The sequence below is a fragment of the Prinia subflava genome, chromosome 11 (genome assembly GCF_021018805.1).
Source record: "Prinia subflava isolate CZ2003 ecotype Zambia chromosome 11, Cam_Psub_1.2, whole genome shotgun sequence".
Taxonomy (NCBI): Eukaryota; Metazoa; Chordata; class Aves; order Passeriformes; family Cisticolidae; genus Prinia; species Prinia subflava.
The window spans coordinates 10,705,862-10,728,050 of record NC_086257.1 but is presented as its reverse complement, the minus strand read 5'-3'; the positions used below and the strand labels follow the sequence as shown (position 1 = coordinate 10,728,050).

The 22,189-nt window shown below is 39.4% G+C and overlaps 1 protein-coding gene across 1 annotated transcript in view; it reads left to right on the top strand.

The window, feature by feature from the left end:
- Nucleotides 1-357: 357 nt before the first annotated feature.
- DNER (delta/notch like EGF repeat containing) overlaps nt 358-22,189 on the top strand; it is a 115,976-nt gene continuing 94,144 nt past the window's right edge. The window contains exon 1 of the mRNA XM_063408390.1: nt 358-1,185. Within this exon, the coding sequence (XP_063264460.1) occupies nt 574-1,185 (612 nt within the window). The 5' untranslated portion in view covers nt 358-573. The remainder of the gene's footprint in view (nt 1,186-22,189) is intronic.

The window sequence follows — 22,189 nt, the reverse complement described above, 5'->3', positions numbered from 1 at the left end:
TACTTACAAAAAATTCAAACACTTCACTTTTGCAGAGGCAAATGAATAGAAGGCCAAAGAACAGGGGTTATATTTCTGCTCTCTGTTGGCTAATTTACAGATCAAGTACCTCAGTTGTAGTAAGAGGTAGTAAAAAAATCCCCAGAAGAATGCCAAATATAAATCGATTTTTAAAAATCGGCTGTAGATAACCTCACTTGAGAAAACACACAGGTTCTTTGCAGTATGAGAAATGATAGGATTAATGTTTATGCTTTTCATCTGACCATGCCTCGGTCTCAATAGAACTTTAAAGTAAACACCAGCGAATTACACTTGTGAAACAGTAAATAAGCAGCAAACGCTGGGCTGATCTTACGAAGGCGTGTCCGTCCCTTCCCGGCTGTCTGCCTAAGCCAGGGCAGCGCTCGGTCCCGCCGGGCTCCTGTGCCCGGTCACCGGCAGGGGGGCAGGAGGCGCGGCAGCCCCGGAGCGCCGGTCGGGCCGCTCACCAACGCGCTGCTCCCGTTTCACGCCAGCTCCCCGTGCCCCGGAGCTCCGCACAGCCCGGCCGCCGCCGCCCCGCCCCGGGAGATGGGGCTGATCCGCAGCGCCGTCCGCCTGGTCCGGGCTCAGCCTGGCCCGGGCTCAGCCTGTCCCGGCGAGTGGAGCAGCCCCAGCCCCGCTCGCTGTCCCGGCCCCGCAGTCCCGGCCCGGCCGCGCCGCCGCCCTCAGCCCGTCCCGCCGGGCCCCGCGCTGCGGGCGGGCGGGCGGCGCCCCCTGGCGGTCAGGCGGCGGCGCGGCAGCGGCCCCGCCCCGGCGCGGCCCCGCCCGCCCGTTGCCCGGGGAACGCGGGCCGGGAGCAGCAGGGCGGCCGCTGCCTCCATCCCTCCATCCTTCTTTCCTTCCCTCCCTGCCGGCGCCAGCAGCGGAGCGGCGCCCGCACCCGCACGCCCCGCCGCCATGCCCCGAGCCGCCCCGCTGCTGCTGCTGCTGCTGCTCGCCCTGGCCCAGCGCCGCGCCTGCCTTCCCGCGCCGGCCAGCGCCGCGCCCCCCGGCCGGGACCCCTGCCTCAGCCAGCCCTGCCGCAACAACGGCACCTGCTCGCCGCTGCCGCCGCCCCGCCGCCTCCAGCTGATCCTGCCCCAGCCCCCGGCCGGCTACAGCTGCACCTGCCCCCCGGGGGTCACCGGCGACTCCTGCCAGGTAAGGGACGCGCCTCAGCGCCGCCCGCCCGCCGCGCGTCCTTGTGCCTGTCCCTGCCCTTGGGTGTCCCCGCGCTCTGCGGGGACGGAGCGAATGTTCCCCCCCGTTCCCGCCTCGCCCCTGCCCCGTTCTCTGGCGGCTCTGCCCTCCCTGCCCCGATCCGCATCTCGCCCTTCCCGCTGCCCTGCGCCGGCCCTCCCGCCCGGCCGGTGCCGGTCCCTGGCGGGCCGTGTCGCGGCCCCCCCGCTCCCCCCTCAGCTCCGTTCCCGGCCACCGCGGGCACCGGGGCTGCGGTGCGGCGGCCCCGGCGCTTCCCGGGCTTCCCGAGGGGCTGCCGGCCCTGCTCCCGAGCAGAGAGCCCCGACCCCGGGCTCCAGACGGAGCCGCTTCTGTCTCCGAGCTCGGTCAGGGTGAGGGAGGATGGGGCTGAGCTCGGCCGGTGCCTCCCAGGTTAATGTCAGTACTCGAGCCCACCCCGCCTCCCAGGGCTCGCAGGTTATTTAACACTGACTTACTGGAAGGTGAAAAGGATGGACCTTGGAAGTGGATGCTCTATTGCATTGAATGCTAATCCTTACATCGTGTCTCCAGTGGTCATTTTCCTAGGCTAGGAGTGCTCACTCTCACGTTTCGGGTGCCTTTTGAATTGATTTTGAATTCTGAAAGATCAGAGCACTCAGAGGAGGGATAATGATCTGAAATACAGAGAAGCAGTAAGCGATATCTTCCTAACATGCTTGGTCGTATTGGGACCCAATGTAATAACATATTTGAATTTAATTATTGTAACGTGAATTGGTAATTTTTTTTCTTTTGTTCTGTAGCAAGGATCTTTGTTATGATAAGAAATTCACAAACACTTAGTTTTGACTATCTTCAGCTGAGGAAAAGCAGGTGCAGGTACACAGAGGTTTGTTTCCTGCATGTGTATATGTATATTTCTGTGACAGTGGTGTACAAAAGGCTCTGTGGATTGATGACCATTGCTGTGTCAGTGTTCTCGCTTGTGAGTGCATTGACATAGGAGCAAATTACTTCAAGTAATTTCAGCCAGCTTTTTAGTCTTTATTTTCTTGTTCTTTTGTCGTGTAGTATTTGAGCTCTACTGCTGAATATATGAAAGGGATAATAGGTTTACTGAAGACTTAATGTGTAGTTGAGTGTAAGAGTCATTGTAAAGTAGGAGCGCTATGCACAGAGTTCTCTGCTTGCCTTGAAATGCCTCAGCTGGTTCAATGTAACAATGAAAGTGAAAATATTTACACTAATGAGATTCTGTAAAACCGGAGAGATGAAAGTGGATTAAATAGATTTCTCTTTGACTGTTTTAGATCTTGTCTTAGGAGTTTACTGTTTCTATCTCTACAAAGAAAGAGAGCGCTGTGTGTTTGCGTCTGCACGTTGCTGTTAGACTTAAGTGTCTGAGACCGATGACTGAAAGATTAATGTCCCTTTTGAAGATCTAGTAAAATGTAACACTTGCTGCCATCACACCTCCTGTGAAGTGTTATGCCTGGGGATCTGGGTTTAATTGTTTTGCTAATAAAAGACATAGGCAATGTTTTCATAGAATTTATGCATTCTATTAACTAATAACAGGAGGCTTATGGTATTATACATTTTGTTTCTTTTTATAAAATAATGAGTAATGACCCCTGCAAGGAATACTGATGAAGAAGTGCATGCCACTTCTGACTACCACATCAGCAGTTCAAGTGTGGATACCAGGTCGCTCTGAAAAGTTAATGTGGTTTTGAAATGTAACTTTAACTGGAGACCAGGCAGAGGTTTTTAAATGTGTAATATAAACACAGTACACCCATCTTTGCGGTTTTGCCCATTTTATCAAAATAGTGAGTAAATAAATGTTGTACAAATGCATTACTTCTTCTGTTGCTCTGTCATTCAGATACCTCAGAGCTTAACAGATGCTTAATGGCTTAAACTTCTACAAAGAAAGGTCATGTTTTCTAATTCAGTGACAATAAACAACCATAATGATTTAAAAATAACTGTTAGGATTTTTTCATGTACCATTACAGGTTATGAGAAAACTATTGACTAAATCAGGGTATCACTGGGATGTATCTAGATATGGGGTTTTGTTTTAATGCTGCAGCTATTACTGAACAGTTGGATTCATAGAGGGAAATTCCAGGAAGGGAAGAAGGAATAGGAATTATTGTCTTTAATGGAAAGTAACTTTGGATTTTTGGAATTTATGGTGGAGCTGGAGTCCTTTGGGAACTCCCGCTTCCCTAAAAAGATAGAATTACTTTCATGTCACTTCTTGTAGTGAAGGCAACATCTCAATGATTCTGCTCAGATGTGTCAAGATTTTAGAATGAAGACAAAATGTTCTCAATGTGCCTGTGAGTCAGCTGGGCATGGTGAAGTTGATAATGCAGAAAGATTGCTGAGAGTCAAACTTGGAGATTGCACATCAATTTTACCTCTGAAGATTTTACTGTAACTGGTTTTGATGCATCTGTGGATGCTGGTGCTGGCATGGGAAAAGAATAAAGCTGCTGTCAGGTACACATGAGATACTTCTAAAAGTCCAGAGCTTTCCTATCACCAGGGGATGTATTTTACTGGGGCAAGCACATTCCATGATTTCATGTTGTAATTGCTTTAGTGACTCATTATTTATTTAACAACAGAAATTACAGGTCCTTCTAGTGCATCCATCCCATGAATTATGCATTTTTATATATGTCACATTATTTGTGGTTTGAATATACTTTGCTTTGCAAACTTTTGGGTGTTTTTTGTTTTTTGTTTGTTTGTTTGTTTGTTATGGATTGTCTGCTCCCCCATTGTGGGACATTGCTCTAATTTACCTACATTTCTTTTCATGATTCTGAATTTATTTTCCCACTTTTCTTTACAGTACTTCTAGTCTGTAAAGAAGACATAGAATTACTGTGGTGAAGTATCTTAAACTTTGGTCTGAGCAAAGAAACCACATATATTCCCAAGGAAATGGTACAAAAATTACAGTGACTTCAACTGCATATTTTTTCTGTGGGAATTTGAAATTGGCCATTTCTCAGGTTTACACTGAGAGTTTGATAAAATAAACTGAAATGAACAGATACTAAAGTTCCATTAACTTTAAAATCCCTAAATTTTTATTTGTGTTTTACTTTTAGAAGCAATCTTTATTTCTAATGACTAAGGTAATGACTAGTCTGTTGTTTTTAATGGTGTGTGGAATCCATTAAAATAGCTTTTCTTGAGCAGGAAAGTTGTATGTAAAAATTAAATTGTGTTAATGCCTCATGAAATAATTTTAGAGATATAAGATACAAAGTAAGTAGTCAGGAAATGAAAAACCTTCATGATCAACTTGGTAATTTGCTTAAAAATACGAAATTGGAACTTAGCTAATTGCATTGAATTGCATGATGTTTATTTGATCCCATGCTAGTGCTAATTTCATTAAAAGGCTATCACATGAAGAAATATTAAATTATTAATGTATTTTAAAATACTGTCATACATACTTTGTTTTAGTTCTTTGTCTGGTTTGGTTTTTTATTTAATTTTTTTCCCCCTCTTTCAGTTGATAATTTTCTCTCATTCTTTTACTTTGCTGCTTTTTGATCTATTTTTAGGTATTTTATAAGTTGTCAGTAATCAGAACTAGAAAACAAGCAGTGTCCAAGCATACTGAAGCAGCACTCTGACTTTGCAGCAGTTCTCTTCTCTCCAGTCTGATCAGGGATGACTGAATGTTCCACTTCTGAGCGTGACGTGGGAGCCACTGGTGCAGTGCATTTTTGAGTTAGTGTTTAAGTTATTCTTTTTGTAGTAAAGAGATCTCTTTGGTCTTGGGGATGATTTGTTGAGTTTACTCTACTGGATGTGTTTCCACATCTAGAGCAGAAGATATTTTTAGGCATAATTGTGGACATTTTATTTAAAATGGAATTCTAGAAGGATGTAGTCTGAGTTTAGAAAAGTCACGGAAGGAACTGATATTATAAAATCTGGACAATAGATTGTATTTTAAATTTTGTGCTTATAATTATTTTTATAAATTTTTACGTTATTTTTTATTTCTCCTCCTGAATTTCTGCCTGATTGCTCTTCTTCATTCCCTCCCTTTTGTTTTGTACCTTTGAATGCCGGATGAATTTATTCTTAGTATTTGAATGTTTGTAGATTTTAGTGCAGTGATTTTAGGTTTTTTTTTCCTTTGACCCCTGCTTTTGTATTTTATACTCCTGCTTTTTGAATTTGTGTTGGGTTTTGCTTCTTTTCTCTTTGCATTTTTTTTGTCTCAATAGATTTCTAGTAATGTGTTTAATGCTGAATGCAGAAATCCAGACTTAGCAAACTGCTGCAGGAAGAAGGATTGTTGTTTCTTGGCTTACTGGTCTAATACTTCAGCATGGGCAGTATGAATTTCATTGGCCAGGTTATCTCAGGTTGCACTGGCCAGTGCTGTGTAAAAGGACATCCTTTAATCTATCTGCTAAATCACCTTGGTGTCAGTATCCTGATTAATTCCTCACATGATCCTGTTTTCTATTAAGCGCTGACATCTCTTCTGAAAGGTCTCTAATCCTTAAATTCATAATGAATTCTCTAATATATTTAAAAAGCTTTTTTTTCCCATTCAGTACTCATTAATGAAGGGTATTTATTTAGATTATACGGTTATTGTGATTCAAATATTTTGGGACATGACCACTCTGTGTGCTCTTTTATCCTTAATAACAGTAACATCTAGAGTTAGCAGACCTCAAATTCTTTCTTTTATTTGGATGTCCTTTAGCCTGAGTTTTGAGATACCATGTTGTTCCCTGCTGACTAGCTCTGCTCACTCTTGCAGTACTTTCAAGATGCAGAATTTAAGTATTTGCACTGACGAATACACCATGTGTGAGGAGAGGCTGTGAGAGCTCGGTTTGTTTCCTTGGAGGTGACAAAGGGGGATCCAAGTGCCCTTCTCAGCACCTAATGGGTGGTCATGGAGAACAGGAGCAAGATTTTGCCCAGATGTGATCAGTGAAAGGAGGAGAGGGGACACACATGTTATAGTAGGGGAAGTCCTATATAAATCTAAGGAAAAAGAAAAATCCTTGCAAAGATGGTGGTCGAACACTGGGACAGGCAGTGGGACCTTCATCCTTGGAGATTCTGAGCCTGAGTGGCCAAAACCCCGAGCAGCTTGCCCTGAGCAGGGCTTGGAGCAGAGAACTCCCTCCAGTTCCTTCCAGTCTACACCATTCTGTATATACACACCCCTACAGTCTTTTTTCCTCCAATAGATTTTGCATTTGCTTATTACTCTTGTCCTGTTCCTGCCTCCCCTTTGCTGGATATCTGAATTATTTCCATGTTGTTATATCTGTCTGCTTTACATCAAGTTGAGACTGTACCTGGATGCTGACAAACTTCCTGCCGTGCAAACAAGACTCCTAAGATGGCAATGTTACTGTTAGACATCTGAAAAATGAATTTCAGGACACTTAGTTTACATCTCCTTTAGTCACAAATGACTATATTCACACTTCACAGTAATTGTTGAGGTTTTTTTCAATTTACAATTGTGTGTCCCATCGAATTTATGTGTGTAATTTGTTTTCTGTGAGTTCTTGTGGTCTGCAAGTGCAGTGTTGTTCAGGTACCTTGTGAACTCTGATCTGCAGGGTGCAGTGGAGCTGGTGAAGTTCTGCAGTGAGGCAATGTGTGGTTTCACATAGCACAGAATAAATTAATGTGAAAACTAGTTTCTCCACCCAATTTATTTTAGCAGTTACAACATTTGATTTCTTAAAGTGTAGTGGAAATGTTTTTCCAGTCAGAAATTTAAGCTTTGCAGATTAGCATCTTGCCTTGAAGCATATAATGTGAAAATATGTGAGTAAGAGACTACTCAGCAGTTTCTTAAGCAGTCAATAAAGAATTGTGCTGTGATTTTTGCCATGGGATCTAAATAAATTGATTGTAAATATCTACAGAATAAAACTGGAATAATGTAATAACCCAAACTGTTGCAGTTATATAAGAGGTTATTATTTAGGTATCATCTACACACTGACCTTTGGAATCTTTGTATTGCCATTTCCAGTATCTCAAAATGCTCTCTTTAAATTTGTTAAAAATAGCTCTTTTTAAAGGCTAGTCAGGTCATTACATGTACTGCAAACTATTTGGTTCTGAAAAATTCCATCATATGAATGAAAGTTTCATGTGTTGGCTTTCAATACAATAATTTTTTTATGATTAAGGATTGCAAAAAGCTGGATCAGGTGTAAAGTAACTGAATAACACTAGAAGATATGCTATGCTAAGATGCTTCAGCTTTTCATATGTTGTACTTTATTGCAGTTTATGCTCTTTGATCTAAGTTTGCAATCATATCTGCTTAAAAACCATCATTGTTTTTCGTTCCTTTGAAATAATCTAACCTGCTGTTGTCATGTGTATCTTGTGTAGCTCTGGAACTCATCTCTACTAGAGCAGGTTCCCAATAGAAGTGGAGCTGTGTGCCCTGATTCAGTGTTACAGGAGGGAGGATTGCTCCCCTCCTTCTGAGGGCTCTCAGAATCTGGTACATACTGCTCTTCTGAGAGGTGCTTGTTTGAGATCAGTAATTTCAGAAGTGGCATTTAGCAGGATCTCGCTTGGTCATGGGGTCATGAGTCTAAATCTTAGAAGATGATTAATTAAAATTAAAATTCTGTTTCAATAGGCAGATATGGGTCTGCTCCAAACAGTGTCCACTTGGCCACAAACACAGGTTTGGTTTTTGGTTTTGCAGTTGCCTTTGGTGCTCACAGCTCACTCTGTTCTTGTTAAATATCAAACCCCCATGATATTTTGTGTTACATTTGTGTTCCAGTTAATCCCACAGCTTAATTGCACGGAAAAAAAGTTCTGCTAGCTTTCATTTTCTGTCCTTCAATCTAATTACATTCCCCTGTTGTATTTTTTCCCTTTAAAAAATGAGCTATTCCACTCTTCTTTCTGTGTGCATATAGTGAATATTTTTCTTTTTGCAATGTCCTTTTCTGAACTGGGTAAGTCAGTTAATGATATTCCTGTTGTTGGTTGGTTAATCTAAAAAAGAGTTTTGTGCAATGCTAGATCCCATTTTTATCTATGCTGAGGTTACCTATTCTCTTGAGAATTGCACTAGAGGGAAGGCTTTGATAATATATATATATATATTTTTTAATACTTTTGGTTGAGGTGGTAAGCTGAGCTCAGCAACCTGCCTAGTGATATGGTGATCCTTAAATAAAAGGATCCAAATTTCCAGTGCATCTGCATCAGCTGAAAGCACATTTTTGACAAAAGTAGGGCTAATTGCATTAAAATTTCTTAGTGGCATTTAAGTAAAAATCTGAAGGTAAAAGCAGTTTATTATGTGCATTTGACACTGTAGAGCACTATTTATTAAAAGTCCTGAGTTGGTTTTTAAGGAAAAAGGTAGTTTTATTCACCTTTTTGTTTCTGTATAGTTTTTTCCAATGTATATGTTACTGGAATAAAGTAAATTCCAAAACAAATGTTTGCCGGAGCGAAAATTTTCATTTGTGAATATGAATTCACAAAACATAAATTGTAATTGTATTATTAGAAAAAAGATCTTAAACTGTGATTCAGTTGTAATTTTCCACCACCTTTGTGACAAGAGAAAGGCACATCAAAATAAACATTGAGAAAGTAATGTTTGCTTGATCAGAAAACTCTTTAATTTTTCCATTGGTTGAGTGTAATCTCTCACAAAGAAGCACTCAGGCACTCAAAGCTGATTTGTGTGCTGCATATGGAGCCTGTTTGAGTTCAGAAATACATATCACTGCCCTATATTACTTTTGAAGTTGACCCTGGTTTGCTTTACAATAATACAGGCTGTGACAATTATAATGTATTTTTAGTATTACATTCTGGTGTAAACTCTGAAAAAGCAGCTGTAAATTCTATAGAAAGCTCTGGAATTTATACATATTGACCAGGAATGTGAATATCAGGATTTTGTGCTTGCAATTTTCACTGCCTTGCTGAGTCACACTGGGCAAAAACTCATAGAACCTTCTTACTTACATTTCTCCTCTATAAATTCAGTTAATCCTGGGTGTTCAAGAGGTTAATTTGTGAATATGTATGTATAAAGGCTCTAAGAATGCTGAGTGAGAAGCACTTTATAAGGAATCATAGTATGGAAATGCCAGATTCTGAATTACACATCCGTGATCCTATCAGGATATATTTAAATTCGAATGAAAAAAGCCTTCTTATTAAAGAAAAAAAAATCAACCACTTGGACTATTTTTATATCTGGGTAATATTCAGTCTAGCAGTTTACAGATTAATTTAGTTTCATAATGTTCTTTCCCACTGGAAACAGGGCAATATATCAATGACCAGTATTTCAAAGGCTTCTGTAGCAAAGGTGTTTGTGAACAAGGTGCTCTTGAATAAGGTAAGAACAGAATTCAAATTGACAGTGAAAGGAGGGTTGTTTTACCGAGATAAGGTCACTGAATGTTAATGGTTTTGAGAACTTTGTTGTACTTCATGTATTAGTTGCAACAGCAACTGTATTGTGAGTTTGAGAAGACTTTGGGGTAGCTGTAGGAACAATAGCTGTAAAGAAAGTAACAAGATACAGTTCCTTTTCTTTCCAACAAGCCTCTCTTTCAGCCTAGGTAGCCCTTATCTGGTGCTTTGTGCCGGATCTAATAAAGCTGAGGCTTGTTGACCACAAGTGTACAAGAGGAGGAGTAACTTCAGTCAACCATGCCTATTCTGAATAAATAAATAAATAAACTCTGATTCTTTGGGAGGAATATCCATGCGTTTTGGTGGGTGTATGTGGTGTGATCTTCACTGAGCCTGTGTTCAACATGCACTTTAAAGATGTGCAGATAATGTCACAAGAGAGCAGAAGCTGCTCTAGAGTGTTGTTCCTGTCTATGAACAAATAGTATTTGGTTCCCTGAAGTCACACTGGGGTATCTTTATTTACAAGATAGAGAGGCAGAAATAGATGGCACCTCCTGAAAGATTAGTAGATATGGAAAGATTTCAATAATGTGGGATGGACTTTTATACAGAGACAAACAGGAAGAGTCTGAAGGTAATCTTGTGACAAGGACAATCCTTTAAAAAACCAACACCACTGACATAGTTAAATTCTTCTGCGCATCAGCTATTAATGAAATCATGTGGATAAGGAAAATAAATGGGCATTTTTTTGTACTTTTCCAGATTTGGTACGTTGCTGTGATCTCCCTTTGAAGTGTATATTAGTTGTGTTTGTCCATAAGGACAGAAACTGTCACCAAGAACCACATGACTCTAGGTCATTCTGTTTTTATTCAGCCTTAATGATTTGTGCATTCAATTCATCAAATCTGTAAAAATTCATGCAAATTTTATCTTTGCTTTAAACATGATGTATGGTTTCTTCTGCTGAAGAAATCAGGCAAACTGTTCAATACTTTTATCAAAATCAAATTAGTGAACGAATTTCTATAATGGCTAACCAAAACAATTTTTTAGGTTTCATACACACCTAGCAGTCTATTAATAGCTTGTGATTGACTATATACTTGTACTTCTATTGTAATCTAATTTTCAGGCAAATTCAACCTTTTTCAGACAAACTCAATATTAAACAGAAGGAAGAAGGCTGTGTAAAAGTCTAATAATAGTTTATGAGCTAAATGCCTTTTGTGTTGAGATTTCTAATTTTGCTGTCTGGTCACAAGAGAGTTTTCTGGCATTTATTGGGACTATGGAACACCAAGGTTGTGTTCTTGAACATGGGGATCTGAGAAACTTTCTCATTTGAGGATGTCTTTGAATTTTGGGGAGTTGGGTTACATGAGGTTTACTGACATAGGCAGGGTCTGTAAGATCAGATACTTGATTAATTCTTTTTAAGGCTCCAGTGTACTATGTGATGATGGCATATGTGACAACTGAAGAAAATGGTGTTGAGTCCCCTGGGAAATTAACATGTTTAATTGGAGGAAGGACAAATTGACTTAATTTACATAACTATAATAGATTCTAATGTTAAAATTTGTCTAACTATTACCTTTTAAAAGTAATGGAAAGGTACTGAGTTAATATGATAGAAATTCTCAATAATGTTTTGGAGGGTTTGTGGGGACCTGACTTGTACAGAGGATTCTAAAAATGTGCAATATCTTTAGAAAACTGCTTGGGACTTGACTGTGATATGACTTAAGGCTGAAGTAAACTCATAGTAATTCCTTTGTCTATGAAAACAATAAAGGTAAGTTTAAAAATAGTTATTTCGGTAACCATTTGAGCTTTGGTTTCTTGGAATGTACCAAAGAAATTCTCTAAGGTGAAAGAATGCAGGAACAAGGTCAGCTGTGCCCCTTGATTCCAAAACACCTTTCTCCCCAGTTAAACATCTTCCCCTGCAATCATCAAATCTCATAATTTTCTTTTCTGCAGGTGAGTGAGAAAGGATGGATCAATAGTTACAGTGATTCTGCCTTTTCACCAAGGCCTGCTTGAGAACAGCAGGATACATCTATCAGTTCCAGCTCCCTGATTATCATGTCCTGCTGGGAGCAGTGTGTAGCAAACCAGGGCATGGCCCAAACTTTGCTGCTTTTGATTTAGGAACATGGAGGCTTTTGTGTTAATGTAACATATTTGAGAGTGGTTTAACCATATTTTATGTTTGCATGAGATATAACATAAATCATTATACTAATCAATTGAAAGATACTCTGGAATGACAGCTGTGCTAACAAACCTCAGTATGTAACATACAGCAAACATAAGTGTAGTATCTTAGTTATTTTTGCATGATGTTTGTGCTTTTCACTTTGTAATGAATACTGCAGCATCTTCCAACTTCAGATTTCTAATTCTGAGGACATTTTCCCCTTCCAAGGAAGGTTTTCATCCAACTCTGTTCTGTATTCTCAGATTTTCTAAGCTCCTTGCCCACGGTGTGGAAGTTCACCCCACCTGGAGGTGGGGCCTTCTCTGCCAGCAGCTGCTGAGCTCTGAGAGCTGCTGGCTGGCACAGGCTCTTCCAGGCTTCTTGGCACTGAGCAGGGCAGCTCTGTGAAGTCTTGAGAACTTCAACTTACCCTGCCAGTCTTATGGCTTTGAAATTCTCTTCTCTGACTTTGAGAGTGGGGCTGCAGCTGAGGGCTTCAAGGGGCAGCGTTCCCTGGTCTTGGAGCAGAGCATTAGTGCTGCAGGAGGGAGGCAAAGTGTCTGTCAGAAACACATCTGTGATTTGGCCTCCTCTGATCAGCACAAAACTCATTTTAATCAATGAACTGTCATTTTCTGATAACCCCTATGGTCAGGTAGAAGTTTCTATCACTTGGGGTGTCTGGAGAGAAAAGTTCCTGAGTATTTAATGGTGAATTGATTTAGATGTTAACCTTGCCATTACCTAATCTAATTTTGGAGATGACTGTTGAGTACCAGTTGTTGATCTGTGCAGTTTATTTTCCTCAGTCTTTTTACAATAACAGAGATGAAGTTTTCTGTTTTTCAAGGGAATTGTAAAGGTGTTAGGTTGATTGCTGATCAGGCTGAGCTGATGAAACTTTTATCCCTCATTTTAGAAGAATTTTCTTTCTTTCTAAAGACAGTCATGTCAAACCCAGAGGGAACCAAAGGGTAGGGGTGTTTCAGTGCAGAAACTAATTTGCTGTCATTCTATTGCAATTATGGATGAGTAGAATAATAAGTCATTTGTAGTCCCTTTAAACATCATGAAGTAAGTGGGATGAAGATGAGTATGGAACACAATGTTGTGTGTATGAATTTCTTTAGTTAAGACATGAAATACAGGGAGCATTGGGGAAAAAAGGACAAAAGTTAAACTTTATGAATGACTCTTAATCTTGTGTAGCAGATAAGTTGAAATATTTGCCGTAGGTATTCATCATAAAATGAGGAAATCAATACATTCAGGTTTAATCACAAAGCACTTGTGTCTGTACTCTGGAGTTTGAGAGGTAGAGAAGCTTTGATTTCATGTACAAAATATGCTCTGAGCAAGGGAAATTTGCATTTCTGCCTTGGCTGGTTTGGAAAGGGAGAACTGGGCTGGGGCTGGTCTAACAACCTCATCCACAGCTGCCCAGGCCTTTGACCTTCACAGGGTTTGGAATATTTTTGAGGATCCTAGCTAGATGAGTAAATATATATACTTCAAAAGGCCAGTAGAAGGCAATCTATTTGAAGTATTTTCTAGGTATGTTTTTCTGGTTTTCCTCTACCTTTATCAGAATAACATCTGTTTGATTCCCAGTTTGTTTGATGCTTAGGCATCTGTTCACTGCAGTTGCAGGAATGTAATTTCTGTCGCTTCTGGTGTTGTCTTTTAACTGTGAGTTGCATAAATAAAATTAGCTGCCAAAAATAGTTTTTATTTTCTTCTCAGACAAAGAGGATTTAGATACTGAAAAAGTCTGATAGCTTCTTTTCTTGCTTGGCTTGCATTTCAATGGCATTGTGGGATTTTCCTTTCAGTACTGACAGTTCTTTGGGTATAACTAAAAGGATAGTTGGTTTGAATTTTCCGTGTCTCAGCTAGGTGAATTCACATAATATATCAGAGAATTTGACTGTTGGCCTTTCCTTTGGCACCTGCCTGTATTCCAGGTCTGAATAAATGGTGCTGCACAGTGTTCCAGGTGTCCTTAGCACTCTCATAGGTATGAAAGGATTATGAATTTCTCTGGTCCTATTATAATGTTATATACCATTGTTCATGTGGATACAGCAACCCACGTTATTTTTAGCCATCTTTATGGATTTTTGAATTTTGCTTCTTCTTTGGCCACAATTGTTCTTTAATACAGAAGCAGACAAAGTTAGACATCTGCCATAGGATTTCACATGAATAGAAATATTAAGAACTAATTTTTGGCATTCAGATATGAATTGGGATATACAAGAAGCAGATAATTTAGAGAAAAAGTAGTCAGTTTTCATTGCTGATGAATTTCCAAATATAATAATCATATTTATTCTCCTTTACTTTTTTTCATAGCAAATCTGATTTCCATTTCCACAGTGAATGGTAGAAAACTAACTAGAGTGATGCAGTTAGTTTTCATTTACTCCTATTAGACAAATTTCCCTGTTTTTGACTATCTTCTTAATCCTGACTTTCACTTATGACTTTCACTTATTACCGTTAAGTAATGGTGTTATTTCAGAATGTATTTAGGTCCTTAGGTTTTTTAAATTGTTTCCACTTTGGCCAATAACTAATGTGGAGGTCATGTGCCTTTTTGCTGAGGTCATATTGCATAATCATCTACATTGACTTGGATGTGTGAGTGGATTGCATCTCTTCTTATTTCAGATCGAGTGAGAGGATTCTTCTAGAAAGGAAGCTTCTCTAAAATTCTTTTTTGTGAAATATGTTGGGAGTCAGTCTTTATGATTCTTCACTGCTGATAATTTTTGGTTTTATTTATAAGACTGAGTTTCTGAGGGACTAAGTCCTTCAATGAGTTTTTCCAGTTGTAATTACAATTTCATAATTGTTTTACTGTTTCTGTTTATTCTGCAAAAGTGTTCTGGAGCAAGTCGATGGCTCCTATCACCAAGCTAGCTGAGAATGGGAACTGTACTTGAAAATCCTATGAAGCACAGAGGCATCATTCTGAACCAATTTGTTTTCAATATTTTCCTATAAAATTAAAATTGCTTTGTGGAAAATCAGATGACAAAAGAACTCTTACTAGTGCTGCAATTCATCTTCTTGTTTTGTTTCAATCAACTAGACCAGATAGCAACTTTCTTATTTTTCTACACTTGAGATAACTCAGTGCAGATTGAGAGTGTGTGTAAAATTTGAGGTTCCATTTTTGTATAGTTTTTGGAGTAGATTTATAATAATCTATTGTTGAAGCTGTGTAACAATAACTTCTTTCTAGAAATATTTAAAATAATTATCTACAATGATGCATTTGAGCTTAACTGTTGAATTGGACTCCCATCATTCATACATGTGCAGATGAACCCAACGGTGGGGCAAGTGTGGTTTAATTTTTCCACAGTGGGCTGTGGTGCTGCTGAGTCTTCAAGAAGCTCATTTCTCCAGGTGCTCTGAAATGGCTGGAATAGAGCAGTGCAGCTCAGAGGCCTTGCTCTGAAACCTTGAGTCATTCACTGAGCTGTGTAGATGTGGTAAGCACAGTTTGTTCTAGGTGCCCTTGGGTTTTATGCTTTTTAATTTTTTTTAATGTTTTCATTGTGTATTGCTATAGGGTGAGTTCTATGTTGGATTCTATGTGAAGATGAAATATTTGATATGATTCAAGAGGAGATGAATGAAGAAAGAAAGAAATAAGAATCTGTTTTGCAGGCATATTTAAATTCCTAATTAAAGACTGTTTCCATTGCACTCAGCTGATTGTGGATTGGATCAATAGACTGCCATAGTGATCAATATCTGTAAAACCACATTATTGGTCAATTCAGATAAAATAGTTCTGGCTACAAAAAATTAATAGATGTAAGAAAAAAGTCCTGTCCTCACCCTGCTTGTTCTTCCTTGTCTCCTGCCTGATTGTTGTTTTTTGATCTGAAGGTTTGGAAACTTGGTGTTGCAAGGCATGATTTATAATTTAACCCTAGAAATTTTCTCACAATTTTCATCAACATAAAAAGTTTCTGTTTCTCTGTAATGCTGGAATAAGATATGCTCACATTTCACTTTGGAAATCTCTTGAATTTATAAAAAATATAGACCTTCAGAACAAAAAATGGACTCTGCATTTTTCATTCCAAATATTGCAAACTTTCTTGTACAGTTTAACAATATGGTGACCTTTTAGAGCTTATAGAGGTCTTCTTCAGAGCTGATAGGTACTGTAGATTTTAACTGGCTGATACTAATTTGCTTTTCTTATTGTCCCTATCAGTTTTATTGCAGAAGTGTTTTAGTAAATTGTCCAGCAATCTGGTGCATTTTGATGCTATGTTTAGTTGTGCCAATGTCTTCATTTGCTGTCTGTATTTAGACTTTCATTCTGTTCACCTTTTATTTATACTTTTACCAGTGAATTGTTTGTTTAGTTTGCCTTAATTTCTGTAGAGTGGTTCTGAATCCCTGAACGTGTTCCTTTGTGTGGACTATGACCTTATGGAATTCTCAGTAATGGTTAAAACTCCCCTTGTTGTAATGAAATACTTTCACTCTGTAGTAATAAGCACACCAAATGCAAATTGTATTTTTCATTTTATTGCAGGTTTTTGTTTGTTCACCTGTGACAATGCAAAGGTCGGTGTTCTTCTACTAACTTCCTCCTTTCCTTGAACGTTTTTGGGAAGTTTTGTATGGAAGGGCTGAAACTGGAGTGGAACAGCTGTGGACAAAATCTTTCTCGTGCTAATAGTCACTTTGCATTATCTGTTATTGGGGAAACAGCATACTCCACATGGAAGAAAGCTCCAGGGTGATGAGGATCATGTGGAGTCACCTACATTTGTCTGCGTAGAGCTGAGCTTTATTTAGAATGGTTAATGCTGATCAGGAGCTAACAAAGCTCCTGACTCCCTGCCAGCTCCATGCACAATTACCCTGGTCCCTGGAGTGTGGTGCTGAGGCACTGCAGCTGACTGGTAATGCAGCATCATGCCAGAATTAACCCTGCTGAGCCAGCTCCAATGTTTTCCCATCTGTAGTCTGCTTCTTTTCCACCCCAAAAAATCTGCTAACAACTGAAAGCTGAATGTAGTCATCAAAATGTTCACATGAAATTTCCTTATTTTCTATGAGTAAAATGAGCCAGTTCTGGTTTTGTGTCTTAGGAAGTGTCTCTTTACTAATTACAGTAACCTACAGATGCAGAAATCTTTTTCTGTGCATTTTTCCCTGGCTGCCAGGTCAGCTCTCTCTAAAGGCTGATGCACATCCAGCTTTCTCCCAGCTGTTTGCCTACAAATTGCAAGTCAATATTTGATCATCAGCCAATTGCCTTTTCTGGACTTAGCTGAAGTAAATTTTTCTTTTACAAATAATATTTGTATAAATAATTATTTATTTACAAATAATACATGGAATTTCTTATGGAACTTTTTGTAAGAAAAAATTCCATGTATTATTTGTAATAATAATAGCTATTTCTCCTTGCCACTTTAGCTCCCATGCCAACACAGACTTCTGTAACTTGGTCTGATGGCAAGAATGAGTTTTCTCCAGGAGAATCTCCACACAGATGAGTGTGCATTGTCTGAAAGAAGCCAGGCTTGGTGCATGATGGCTCTAACAGCTTCATGCTTGGAACATCAGTGTGGAAAAAGTAGATCTTGCTCATATCTCCATGCCTCTGCAATTTATTTCAGGTGTCTGAGTTGCTGAAGAAAAAAAAATCATAGTTCATTTGAAAAAAGGAGCTATCATATAGATTCACAAAGTTTATCCTAAGATCTGTTTTTTAATTAACAATATGAAGCGCCTCATAACTTTTAAACAAAATATGCAAAATTTAAGAGCCAGAATATATATATGTCAGATGTAACTATTTAGACAAAGAAATTTGTATTATGGGTTGGCATTCGTAACAAAAGGTTTTGAACTTGATGTTATAACTGTTGTAATAAAAAAAATATTCCAATAGTTATCACAATGTCATCTGAAAGTCATATCTTCTTTAGGAATGCATATAGAAACGCCAAGTTAAAATTCCAGTTCAGCACATTTTTAAAATCAGGGTTTTGGAAACTGTAGAGTTTTGCAATTGATGTGTTTTGATGTGTTTTGATTTATATCCCAGTCGCTGTCAGGTCCTTTAACAGAACCTCCTGTTTCCCCTTTCGTGTCAGTTTGGGCCAGCTGGTAACAGCAGTAAAAGTGTTCAGTGATACCAGGCCCCGAGAGCCTCTTCAGTGCTTATTTGGCAAAATTACCCTCACATTTCAGTAACTTTATGTGTCTATGAGACTGTGCTAAAGTATGTCCTAATTCAAGGTCTTTGTCTCCTTAGAATTAACATAAAAAGATCCTATTTCATTCTGAATATGGATAACTAATTAGTTACAAGTACCTCTGTTTATCTGGCTTCTAAAATTAGTTTTTTCATATTATATATAATTTATATAATAATATTACTGTTGCAATACAGTGAAAAGCACTGAAAGATAAGCATTGTTCTGCTTATCTTGAACTATAATTCAACTCTGTTTCTTAGAAATTCAGAACTATCTTATTCCTGTAAAAGGCATGGTGTTTTATCCATGTTTGCATTTTGCATGTATGTATAATTCTGAAAGTAAAAGTATTTTTTGGTTGTTGGAAATAGATTCATATGATGGTAAAAAGTGACAAAACCAATTTGATTTCTCAAAAGAAATGCTTCTTCACTAGACACATTAATGGACACTGTATATTCTTATCTAAGTTTCTGTGGGAAAATTTTATTGGTCCTGTCTTAACGGCTGATTGCTTAGTTGATTTTTTAAAGAATGAAACTAACTTTCTCAGTTGTAATCCATCACTTGGAAAAAATGCTTATAAATGCTCTGGTTGTATAGACATCCACAAAATAACTGTTCTTGCTATTTAAAATAGGTTTGAAAAAGCATTAATGTCATATTGATAGTCCAAAAGTATGAAAGTGACACCTGTGAAACCCTAGGATCATGTGCATGTTTTAAATAATTTCTTTTTCCAGAAGATTGAATGGTTTCAGACTGTGTAAGTCCAGTTGAGAATCATTGCTTTATTTCACTGGATTTTCCTGGGTTCTAAAAGGATGGAGACTGAGCAGCACCTCTGGCTCTTAATTGCTGGAATCATTCATGCGTTAACCAACGCACATGCAAAGCAATTAAATGCTATCAGTGTGGAGTCTGTTTATGCAGTTTTGTTGTAAGACCTGGAGAGGAACTTAAAATAGCAATATCTAATAATAGAGAATGTATAATAGGAAGACTTAATAGTGTGGAACAATTCTTCCTTCAGAGGGTTTTGCAGAGGCACACAGACTGTCTCCTCGTGTCTGAGGTACTAATGTTGCCCAGTACTGAGCGGCTGCCGTCGCTTTTTGTGGCCACCCCTTTGTTCAGAGCTTGGCCAGGTGTGGCCCCTGGTGCTCCACGGTGGGCAGGAGCCCCTGTGGTGCCCGGAGTCTCTGCAGTGCAGCTGCCCCGGCAGGGATGCGATTCCCAGGGATCCCAGCAGGGATGCAATTCCCATGGATTCCAGCAGGGATGCGATTCCCATGGATCCCAGCAGGGATGCGATTCCCATGGATCCCAGCAGGGATGCGATTCCCAGGGATTCCAGCAGGGATGTGATTCCCAGGGATCCCAGCAGGGATGCGATTCCCAGGGATTCCAGCAGGGATGCGATTCCCAGGGATCCCAGCAGGGATGCGATTCCCAGGGATCCCAGCAGGGATGCGATTCCCATGGATTCCAGCAGGGATGCGATTCCCAGGGATTCCAGCAGGGATGCGATTCCCAGGGATCCCAGCAGGGATGCGATTCCCATGGATTCCAGCAGGGATGCGATTCCCAGGGATCCCAGCAGGGATGCGATTCCCAGGGGTCCCAGCAGGGATGTGATTCCCAGGGGTCCCAGCAGGGATGTGATTCCCGGAGATCCCAGCAGGGATGCGATTCCCAGGGATCCCAGCAGGGATGCGATTCCCAGGGATCCCAGCAGGGATGAGATTCCCATGGATTCCAGCAGGGATGCGATTCCCAGCCCCGGGGAGCTCCAGCCGCGCTGCCCGTCCGGCCCCTGCCCGGTGACTCCGGGGCTGGCCCGGCCTCGGCCGCTGTCCCGGGGGAGCGCGGGATAAAACCCCGCACAATTCGGTGATTAACAAAAGCCTTCAGTCCGGGAAATACTTCCATCTGTAGCACAAATCCTCACTGCACTGCCATCTGCATCCTTTCTTTCTGGCTCCTGCAGAATGCTCACCTCAGTGTTGGTGCTCTTTGAGACGTGCACAGTCAGTAAAGCAAATTTATTGTCACCTCTTATGTTAAAATTAAACAGAGAAAGGTTTATAAAATTAGGAAATACTGAGTTAGGCCTGGAGGTTTTCTAACTTGTTTATGAGTAGGAGGAAACAAGTGTATTTTGCCAAGTATCTTTAATTGTAAAAATGTTAACAGTAGGTCATTCTGATATTCTTGTGTGCAGGGAAAGAACTAAGATATTATTTTCCTGTTATAAATGGGCAAATCATTGGGATTTAAAATGTTTAACCATTTAATTTTCAATCTGCTGATTTTAATAACAGAAAATTTTGGCATATGCTTGACTGTGCAGAGATAGTTTATTTCAATCTTCTCTTTACAAAATGATCTCTTGCAGTAAAGAAAGGGAGGGGGGATGAGAGAAAGAAGGATGGAAGTTCACTTAGAGAAAGGGCTTGCTTTGCTTACTGTGTTACTGCAATGGATGGCAGCACTCAGGTCAGATGGGGAAGAAATTTTAGTTTAAGAAATTACATTGTCAGCTAAATTCAAATAATTGGTTAATTTCTGCAACATAGCTTGTGCATGTCTCTACATCTGTGTCCAAAATTAGTAAAAAAAAATCTATGACTTTATATTCAGGTTTACTTTTATAACATGAAATACAAAATTTCTGCTTTGGGCTCAAAGGCTGTCCGGCTTCCTTGTCACATTATCTGAATTCTGTGCTGCCACAAAGGTTGAGTTGTTTTGCTGGATTGCACAATTTCAGGGAATAGTGATAGTTTCTTTTCAAAACCATCAACCATTTCAGATTATAGTGTCCATTATCAGGAAAATAAGATTTCTAGCTATTACTTCTTCCATGAATGCTGAGTCTTGTCCAGATGCAGGGATGTCAGTGAACTGGTTCTTTGATGGTATAAACCAAGCATGTATTCCTAGATACTTTAAAAATATGAAATCTTTTGAAGTTTTGTGGCAGTTTTAAGTAAAAGTTTTTGGCCTGAAAGCTGCAGTGCTTAATGACTTGTGTGCTTGAACTTAGAGTGTTGTAAGGCAAAAAAATAACTGATTTTACCAGCAGCATATGCAGTGACACTGTTCCTACTCCATTGCATTTCATGTGGGACAGATTTCTATATAAGAAATTAAATCGAAAGGATTTACATCTGTTGGGAACAGGATTATGTTAAAAACAACAAACAGGATTTCTTTTTTCCTAAATTACAGGAAAGTAAATTTTCTCACTTTGAAACCTAGTGTCAAGGTTTTTCTAATTCTGAAATGTGTTCTTTTATTTTGAAATCTCTTTTCTTTTGTGCCAGTGGGGTAGCACAGTATAATGTCACTTCTAATTTCTCCTACTTTGAACAATTTTGAAGATTTTTTCTTCCATCTAAAGATGGTGTTTGGTGACAATTCCGCATTAGTCTCAGTTTATATATGGGTTTGCTTATCCCCTTTAATAATACTTCTCAAACTTGCTCCATGTTATGTAGAAAGTAAAAAATAGTAATAAACATTCCTATTAAAGAAATAGTATTTCTAATAACTATAGAAGTGTATTGTTATACTCATCTCTTTCTGTCCCCAGAAGTATCTGACTCTCTTTTTCATGTAGTATGCCTCAGTATTCTTGAGGTGGTAAAATTGCTATCACTATCACTGCCTCGATTGCTTCAGGCTTTTAGTAATAATGTGTTGTTCTTCCATTTCTCTCTTTGCTTTCTGCTTTTTAATAGGTAGACGTAAGATGAAATTTTAATATTCTTTAATAGACGTGTTTGACAAGCACAGAAGTTAATGAGGTAGTAACAAATGTTTTTAATAAGTTTTTATCAAAGTATTTACTAGGGGTTTTAGATCGTACAAGTTACATTAGACCTGACTTTAATATCATATTTTTAATTAAAAAAGGATGTTTAATGAAGGTATGTTTGTAAGCTAGGGAACATTTTCTGCTATGTTGTTTTGTTTTGGTTTCATTAAAAAGTCAATGGTCCTACACATAAGATTCAATAGATAATGAATTCTCAATTATGGCTTGTAATTTGAATAGAAATGGGAAAGCCTG